We start from the raw sequence: 9919 nt of genomic DNA on the forward strand, positions 1-9919 counted from the left end.
GCGACTCGACGGCACATAACAACAACAACAACATTGTAGGACAAGGAGCTCTGGGAGAGCAGTGCAGAAAGGACTGGACTGTTAACCAAAAGGTCAGCAGTTCAAATCCACTCACTGCCCTTCAGCTCATAACAATTTACAGCCTTGGAAATCTCATGGAGGCATGACATGTACTCATCTTGACTGCAATGGGTTTATTTTGTGACGAGAGCCCTAGGGGACAAAACACATAGCTGCTATCCTCAAGTTCAGTGGTTCAAAACCACCAGCCACTTCTCAGGCAGTCTGCCTCTTCAAACACCTTTAAGCCCCTCTGGGAAAGTTTTGCTCTGTCCTGCAGGGTCACTATGAGTTGGCATCAACTCAAAGACAGGAAATGTGTCAGTTGACACTTCTTCCTATTCCACAGAGCCGGTGTTCCACAAACACTGATGGAGTCCCACTCATTTTACTGAGGAGAAAGCTAAGACACACAGAGGGAAGGAAAGGTACCCAAGATGACCTCCTGACCTCTTCCTCGGTCCTGACCATGCCCGATCCAAGCTCCCAGGTGGTAACCACAGCCGACCTTGTGACAGGACTGCTGTTGGCTGCTGTCAGAGCAGATTCTGACTCCATGACCCCACGTTTGCAGAGCAGAACTTCTCCACAGTTCCCAAGCTGTGCCCTTTCAGAAGCGAATCACCAGGCCTGTCTTCTGAGGCACCTTCTGAGACGTGTTCAAATTCCTAACCTTTGAAGTGCTTAACTGTTTGTGCCTCTCAAGGACTCCTCTGATGGTGCCCCAACGTTGTGCTATGCCAGGACAAGTCATGAGAATGACCAGGAGGTGAGGGTGTTCCCAGGAAAGGGGCAGGCTGGGGCTCCAGGGGCGGTGGCTCTGACGTGCAGACCACACCGAGAACTCCCACCCGGGCAGAATTAATTAACCACACATTCTGTCCAGCCGGCCTGAACTAGGCCCTCAGGGGAGAAAAAGGCAAAGTCATAGTGACCTTTATGAAAATTCCCTCTGGTTCCCCCAATCCCTCCCAGATCACCAGACTTCATAGTGGGAAGGACTTTAGATAAAACTTCTCGTATCTTGTTTCTGTACAGAAAAACCAGAGACTCAAAGAAGAAAAGTGGGCGTGCGCACACTGCCACTGGTCAATGCCCCACTCATGGGGACTCCATGAGAATTAGAAGTCTATTAGAATTGCCCTATAGGGTCTTCTTAGCTATAATCTTTGCAGAAGCAGGTCACCAGGTCTTTCTTTCATGGTGCTGTGGGGTGGTTTGAATTGCCAACCTTTAGGCTAGAAGTCAAATGTAATTCATTTTCACCACCCAGGGACCCTGCATGATCAGCAAACACAAAATATTAAATCACCTTCCCTGTCGTTCTGCAAGTGGCCCTGAAAGCGAGTGGGGCCAGACTGGCCACCACTATGGGAAAGGTTTCCCTGGCACCCTGTATCAGTAAGGCACACAGCCAAGGACAGCAGAGACGGGAGCCCAGACCAGGGGGAGTGACCGCCCCCCCTCCCCCCACCACCCAGGAAGGGTCCGCGGGCGCTGTCTCCACCCAGCACCGGGGGTGGGGTGCAGAAGCCGGCCTGGTTCGCCCCAAGCTGACCCAGGGTTGTAGGACGCTGCCAGAGACAACAGCTGGCCACAGCACTGGACACCCTATCCCAGCAAGGAGCCCAGGCACCCTGGGGCGGGGCAGGCGCGGGGCCCTGCCATTGGCTGGAGATTACAGGGGCGTGGAGGGGGCGTGGACAGGGGCGTGGACAGGGGCGTGGTGAGGGCGGGTCAGAGGTCTCCAGCGGTTCAGGAGGGAAGGGATTCTGTGCGGGTCAGGAGCCAAGAACCTGGCTGCAGAAGGGGCTGCAGAGGGGCGGGCAGGAGGGAGGGATCTGCTTCCCGGAGTTGTGAAATGTCCCTGGCTGGAATTAAAGGCGGCTGCTGGGGTGAGGGGAAATTCAGCCAAAAACATCCAGTTTGACCATCAGGCAGCCCGCTCAGCAGAAGATAAACAGTCTGAGGCCTGGCTGGCCGGAAAACACACACACACACTCATAAGCCCTTACTTAATACACACACATTTATAAGCCCTTAAAACTGTTACTCACATACTTATATGCTTACATTGCTGCTCTTAAAATAAACAGCACACACACACACAGTCATAAGCCCTTAAAACTCTGACTCACATACTTACATGCATACATTGCTGCTCTGACAATAAACAGCACACACACAAATTGCACATGCTTGAAGTCGTGCGGTGGAAGCCACATGAAAGTGGCGGGTCAAACGGAGCTCAGAGCTGAGCCCGCAGCTCCTAGGGTTCATGGTTCGGGCCCTGGTATTGGCTCAGGCAGCTGAGAGCTGAGCTAAGCCTGCAGCTTGTGGGGGTTCAAGGTTCGGCACCTGGTACTGGCTCATGGCAAATGCCCCCTCCAGCCCGATGCCCATACAGTCTCGAGCTGCACCCTCCTGGCACTATCACATGACCGGGCCCTACTTTGCTTTCAGCATTAGAACCACTGGGATCATTTCTTCTTCTGTTAGCTGAGCACCTGGTGCCCCACTCCCAAGTCCAACCTCACATCCACCCAGCGCTGTGCACTTGAGTCCTTCCCCCACTTGCATCCCTGCCCACCTCACGCCAAGTCCCACCTCGGGGTGGCTGTCATACTCACAGTGAGAGATGTGAATGTGAGGCAGATGCCACCAAAGCCATTCAGGGACAGTGCCAGGAATATCAGCGGAGACAGAACTAAGGGTGGGGAGAGAGACAGGTGAGGGAACTGGGGAAACCTCGGGCAGGATGTGGTCAATAAATGCCCCCCTTCACCCTCACCCGTTCTCTCACGGGGGAACAAACTGCTCACCTTCAAGGTCCCAAGAAGCTAGAGCCATGAGGGTGCAGGACGCAGCGAAGCAGGCACTGTAGGGAGTGAGAAAGGCAGAGAGGTTGATCCAGGAGTAGTTGGGGTCTCCCGCTCTGCCCAGCCCCCTCCCAGCCCTCCAGCCCCCATAGCCCAGCTCACCTGCCCAACAGTCTCATCGGCCGGGGTCCAAAGCGATCCATGAGGATTCCCAGGGGCAAGGTGGTGGCGCTGAGCACAAAGGACCCAACGGTGAAGCCCAGGTTGAGCATCTCATCCTGCTGGTCACAGCTCACCCAGCGGGGTTGGGCATCCTGGGTGGTGTTGGTAGTGTTCCCATCTGAGGAAGAGGAGGACAGGAAGGCACTTAGCACAGAAGGGCAGGGCAGCTGGGCACAGGGACAGACTCCAGATCTCATGCATCTGATTTACTGCCAACTCTTGTGGTCGAGTGGTAAGGAGTTGCACTGCCAACCCAAAGGCAAACAGTTCAAATCCACTAGCCACTCCTTGGGGGAAACAATGCACAGTCTCCTCTCCTGGGGTTTACAGCCTCTGAAAACCTGCTGGAAGGTCAACTCTGTTGATTCTGACTCAATGACAAATAACAACATCTGGTGTCTTAGGCGTGTCCTGGAGTCCCGCCTAGTCTGATTAGGAGTGGGCATCAATACATGGCTGATCCTGGAAGAGTCACACACACTCAATTTGACTAACTCAAATGTAGTCTTCATCAGCTGGCTGGTGCACATGGTTAACATGCTCTGAAGCCTCCAGAGGCACCTTGAGAGAAAGGCCTGGCAATCCACTTCCCAAGACACTAGCCACCGACAACATGAAGGGGCACGGCTGTACTCTGACCCATGTAGGGTCTCCACCAGCCAGAACTGACTTGAGGGCAATTGTTCTGGCTTAATATTGGCTCTATTTCCAAACGTAACAGGTACAGACCCCCAGCAGGAAGTACCTTCAAATCCGGGCACTGAGTGGTACGCTAGAGAGGCGACAAGAATTCACTTTAAATGTAGAGAAAACTCTCAGTAAATGACAGTCCTTAACCATTGACCACATTTGTTTGGTGTTTTGATTTCAAGGCACTGTTCTCAACAGTCAGTGTGTTAGCTCACAACTGCACTATCAGATAAAAAACAACAGCCGTGCATAACACCTCTGTTATAAAACAGGACAGACATGGGGGAAGGGAAGAATGGGAGGATGGGTGGTGAGACAGTGAACACTGCAACAGAACAGGTGAGGGGAAGAGCTGTCTGAAAAGGATATATGATCAGGCATTATGTGCTTGACAACAGTCTGGAATAAGGGGTGCAACTGTAGGGTGGGCTGGGAGGAGGGGGTGAAGAAAATGTGCAAGAATAAATTTTTAAAAAAACCACAACAAAATCAGCTCCAACAATAAAAAAGCTCCATTCTCCAGACCCTAAAACTGAGGTACTGATGGTATGGGTCTCTGATCGTCTTTAGATGTTCACATGGAGGATGGTCCTTGAGGCAAACTTCCACCTTTGAATTGCAACAAGTTTCCAAGAAAGCTTGCAGAAGGAGGGAGCTTTCACTTTATCGAGAGCTGTTGTTGGTGCTGTCGTGTTTGAGTACAACTCACAGTGACCCTACGACCAGCAGAACCAAACCCTGGCCCGGCCTGTGCCTTCTTATCATTCTCGGCACACTGAAGCCCACTGCTGCAGTCACTGTGTCAATCCTTCTGGATGAGGGTCCTCCTGTCTTTTGCTGACCCTCCACCTTTCCAAGCATGATGTCCCTTTTCAAGGAACAGCCTCTCCTAGCAGCATGCCTGAAGTATGTGAGGTGAAGCTCCACCATCCTTGCCTATAACAAGCACTCCAGTTGCACTTTCTCCAAGATACACCCTCATTAAATTTGTTCCTAGGCAGTTTTGCCAAGGGCAGGCCCGGAGACACAGTTGAGAGACAGAGACACACTTGGGAGAAGTCCCACCACCCTTCATACTACTTGTTTTAAAAAGGCCTTGAGAATGGAGGCTCAGTGGGGTTTGCCTGGTTGATGACAGCTGGCTTCTGCTCTCAGAGAGGTATGCTCCTGTCCTGGGCACACATGCATCCTTGCCCAAGTGGCTTCCTTGCTAACCTTCAGGCCTTTGTCTACAAGGAGCCACGCAGGGGAGGAGCTCCTGGGCAGCTGATGCAGGGAGGTGATGGCTTTCCACGAGAGGGGACCTCACAATGAGGAGGACAGAAAGCGTGCCCCACTCCTACCTGACCATGAACAAGGAAACAAACAGATGCCAACTGCAAGAGTGACAGGTGCCCATATGAAGGGGTAGGGAAAGGGCAGCATTTGGAAAAAAAAAAGAGCAAAGTTCAGAAAGTTGCAAGGGGCAGGGAAGAAGGCCAACAGGAAACAGGAAACCCAGAGAGGAAGTGGGAAGAGTGGGGTTACACTGGGGGACTGCAGGTAATGTCCTCCAACTAAATAGGTCTCAACTCTTCTCAGGAGGTGGGGTAGGAAAGAGATTTGTTCTGCACACATGTACCCAAACCTTAATAAACTCAAACTCTTTGCTCTTAAGTCAGAACCGGCTCACATCTGTCCCTGCACTGGTTTCCAAGGCTGTAAATGGAACGAGAGATTGCCCATCTTTTTCCTGAGAAGTCACGGGAGGATTCCAACCTCCAGAGAGGCACAGCTTTTGAGTGAGCAGCAAAATTCGCCAAGGACCACACAACATAGGCTCTCTAGGCCACAATAAAATGGTTTAGTGGTTGGGTTTGTTTGTTTTAAAGTCATAGGTACTCCAAGAGAACAAAGCAGGAGTGTCTTTGTGCCTGGGGGGAAGGGACATCTTTTCTGAGGCTCAGAAGCTGACAATGGCCTGGCTTTAAACGTCCCAAGGCAAGGGTGAACAGATCTGTGTGTGGATGTGTTACTCCAGAGAACTCTCAGAGACAAAATGCCAGCCAAGTCAGGAAAGGATTGCCGGGCAGGGGGCATTCCCACGGGTGCCAGCTCCCGCGATGGCAGAGAGGCTGTTCCGGCACCTGGAGGAGGCATTCTGGGGTTTAGATTATGCCAGCTTTGGAGGTCAGGCAGCCCTTGTACGCTCACGCTGGACAGTCACTGCTCACGTCTCCGTCAGTTCCAGGCATGGCAGCCCCTCAGAGGTACCCATCTAAGGCCCATCGCCAGCTGGGAGAGGGCATTTGGAAGGGAAAAGGAATTCTTTTATACCTGAGAGCAGCCCTCCTGGTCAAGGAAGGAGACTGGTGGCACAGAGGCCAAAGCATTCTTCTGTGAGCCTGAAGGTTTTGCAGCCTGAACCCAGCAGCTGGTCCTCGAGAGAAAGATGATAGACTGTGTGCATCAGGGTAGAATGGCAGCTTTGGGGACCTTGCGACAGTCCTACTTTGTGGCCTAGTCAAAAAAGCTGCACTGCAACTGCAAAGGCATGCGGTTCAAATCCACCACATGCTCCAAGGGAGGAGGGTGGACAATCTGATCACTGCCTCTGAAAAATCTGTCTGCTGGAGGTGCAGCTATGGGTCGGTTCCAACTCGATGGCACACAACAATGTGTCCTTGAGGGTTGTTATGAGTCAGAAGGGACAGGAGGGAGGTGGTTTGGTGTGGGTCAAGGCAGAGTGCCCTGCTGAGAGTTGTTATGAGAGAGGGAAAAAAGGGGGGGGGGAGGCGGGAATAGATTCTGAGCTCATTCTAGACTGTTCGATTCTCAACAGTGAAGCCAGGAAGGTGCAGCTGGGATTTTTCATGGAGGTTTAGAACAAGCTACCAAAAAAAAATATTAAAGAACTCGAGCCGATACGATGGTAACATTATCTAAGAGATGGGTGCCTGATGTTTGGACAGGAACACTATTCCAGTGCCTGGCACTGGCGTGGCTCTGCACCCCCTCTGCAGTGAACAAGTGGCCTTGGGTGCTGGTTCCTGAGAGCTGAACTCCACCTCCAAGCGGGAGCTGACTGGGCCTCACGGGGGCAGGAGGGGATCTACCACGGTCTCGCCTCCTACCGGGCCAAGACAGGCTGTGAGGATGGAGGCTCGATGGTGGGTCAAGGGCTGGTTTCTGCTCTCAGGAAGGTTCGCTCCTCCTCTGGGGATGTGGGAGCTTTGCCAGGAAACTTCTATCAGATCTCACCTTATATGTTTGTATCCTTTTCTCCTACAAGATTAAAGATGGTGTTGTTGTGAGTCATTCCAACAGACTGTAGGAACTGAGAAATACAGAAAGGGCTGGTACCTATGACCTAGCCCTGGGGTGAACTGGCTGGTGAAGGAAGCGGATCTCTCCCTGTCTCCAGGGCTCAGCTGGCAAGTGGAGTGGGATTTACAATCCACCACAATCTTGGCCTCAGGGTGGATGAGCTCAGCCTTCCTGGACTGGTTAGAGCCACTGGCACGGTCAATGGGACCTTCTTGAACTGCCCCTGACCACGCAGCCAGGTTAGTGTGTACTTCTTTCGCGTGCACGTATGGGGCATCTACTGTGTGCCAGACGCTGCGTGGGACAGCAGGCAAAGTGTGATGAAATGCAAAGATCTTCCCCTAAAGAAATCATAACCACCACCGAAGCAGATATATGCACACCCATGTTTACTGCAGCTTTGTTCACAATAGCAAAGAGTTGGAAATAGCCCAAGTGCCCACCAACAAACGAATGGATATAGAAGCTCTGGTATATTCACACAATGGAATACTATGCTGCATTGAAAAACAAGGAACTCAAGAAATAGTATGCAAAATGAATGACCCTGGAGAACATTATGATGAGTGAAATATCTCAGTCACAAAAGGACAAATACTGCATAGTGCCACTGTTGTAAAACAGGACTGACATCAGAGTTGAGGGAAGACAGAGAAGGAGGGGAGGAATGATGTATTCTGCATTGAAACAGATGAGGAAGAGAACTGTTCAAAATGGATATATGATTGGGTATTATTGTCATTACAGGAGTCCAGAATGAAAGCTGCACAGTGGAGTGGACTTGGGGGGAGGGATTGCATAACAACGAAAGTTTTTATATTACTGTTGAAGAAGACTGAATTGGGGGGAAGGGAATGGGCAGGGAGAAAAGTGCAATAATGAATGATTAGAAACCCTAAGCCTCTGTAAACTTTCATTAAAATTAATTTTAAGATAAATTTTAAAAAAAGAAATGCAAAGATAATTTAGACTAGTTGTTGTTGTTGTTATGTGCCATCTAGTTGCCTGCGACTCACAGAGACCCTAGGTACAACAGCCCTAAACCCTGCTCTGTCCTGTGCCAATCTTATAGTCTCTGACATACCCACCCCCATTACCCCAGTCACTGAGTCAATCCATCTAATCGCAAAAACTGGTGGCCAGCACATGCTTGCCTTGGCTTAGAGCTGGCGGGGAGCTCTGGGGGCTTCATGATAAAGAGTTACAATGTCAACTCAAAGGCATACAATTCAAATCTAGCAACTTCTCCTCAGAAGAAACATGGACAATGTCCTCTCATGGGATTTACGGACTCTAAAAACCCACAGGGTCAGCTAGGAGCTGGTTCCAACTTGGCAGCACATTAACAACAGTTTTAAATCTGGAGATAGTACACACAAGCTGTATTTCTGGGTTCTCTTTTTAAAAAAAAAAAACTTTTGCAAGATTAAGTGAAGGCCACCCCTCTTCCTCAAGGCCTTCAGGGCCGCTCATATCCTCAGCTCTCTTCATCTTTTTTTTTTTTTGGAATTACAAAGCTACTTTTAATACTTTGGGGTGAGCCCCACAGGAATAAAAAACACTGGGAAGGGGTAACCCCCTCACCCCCAGGTGTGGCTCAGAGGGAGAGGGGCTACCTGAGGGGAAGGAAGCACAAAAAGGACTCGCTGCAGACTCAGGGCAAAGGGAATGCCATCGGTGCTAGCTCTCGTCATCTTAAACCTGCCTGGAGTACAGATTGCCTGGCCCACAGGGACATTTGACTTTGTAGTCCTTGAAAAGGACTTTGAAAAAGTCCTCTGTAGTTCTTGCCTAGTGGCAAGAAGCTGCATCGAGGCCACCGGCTGTTCTTCAGGAGAAAGATGGGAAATCTCTTCCTGTATGATTAAATGCCTCTAAAAACCTGCTGGAGGGTCAGCTATGGGTAGGTTCCCACTTGACAGGTACAAAACAACAGTCCTTGAATTAGACCCTGCCTCAGCTTCAAGGTCTTTCATAATTAAATGGCAAATTGCCTCATTAACAATCTTGCTAGCTCTCAATGAACACCTACTACATAGGTGGCAACTCCATCCTCAGCAGTCAAGAGAACATTCTTTTATTCCCTTTCTTGTGGTTTGGGTGAATGTTTACAGAGCTAATTAGTTTTCCACTCAATAACTGACACACATTTTGTTTTGCAACATTAGTTGCAATTCGTTCAATTTAACAGTATTCTTCCCTCTTCCTTCCCCAGTTGCCCTCCCTAGTTCTGTCTTTTAAGTTCTCTTCTGCCCCTTCCTTCTTCCCTTCTGAGCTTTATTTGGGGTCAAATGCTGCCCTTTCGGTCTCATATGCCTAATTTTCCTATCACAAGACTACTCTTCACTCGGTAGCAGATACTTTGTATGTCAGCTGTTTGCCTGAAAGATGACTCTCTAGATACATTCAGTTCAAAGAGCGTCTAAGGACCCCAGCCTCAGGGGCTCCACCAGTCTCACATTCGTCAATCTGGCCTTTCCTATGAGTTCCATTTTTGTTCCGACATTTTTCTCTCACTCTGTCCAGTACTTTCCGTGAACCTGATCAGGGTGCCCTGCTGAGCAGTGACAGCTGGGCACCATTTAGTTTTTTCAGTCTCTGGGTCTTGGAAGCTGCAGTTCACACATTCCATTAGTCTATTTTCAGACAATTAGGACTATTTTTTTTCTGTTGAGTATCTGATTTTTTTTTTTTAAACTCTTTGCTCCAGATGGGGAGAGACCAATGGTTGTGTGCCAGACAATCACTCACTGCCTTTATGAGTGGCTCTATGAGGAGAAGTGTGGCATCAGGATTGGTGGAAGATCTAGTAACAATCTGCA

The 9919-nt window shown here is 50.1% G+C and overlaps 1 protein-coding gene across 1 annotated transcript in view; it reads right to left on the reverse strand.

The window, feature by feature from the left end:
* SLC43A1 (solute carrier family 43 (amino acid system L transporter), member 1) overlaps nt 1–9919 on the reverse strand; it is a 42060-nt gene that overhangs the window by 21341 nt on the left and 10800 nt on the right. Inside the window, exons 2-4 of the mRNA XM_006900447.1 lie at nt 3042–3219; nt 2883–2938; nt 2691–2767 (exon numbers count right to left, since the gene is read on the reverse strand). Coding sequence (XP_006900509.1) covers nt 2691–2767; nt 2883–2938; nt 3042–3219 — 311 coding nt within the window. The remainder of the gene's footprint in view (nt 1–2690; nt 2768–2882; nt 2939–3041; nt 3220–9919) is intronic.

This window comes from Elephantulus edwardii, unplaced genomic scaffold (assembly GCF_000299155.1).
Source record: "Elephantulus edwardii isolate Elephantulus edwardi_28Jun2011 unplaced genomic scaffold, EleEdw1.0 scaffold00284, whole genome shotgun sequence".
Taxonomy (NCBI): Eukaryota; Metazoa; Chordata; class Mammalia; order Macroscelidea; family Macroscelididae; genus Elephantulus; species Elephantulus edwardii.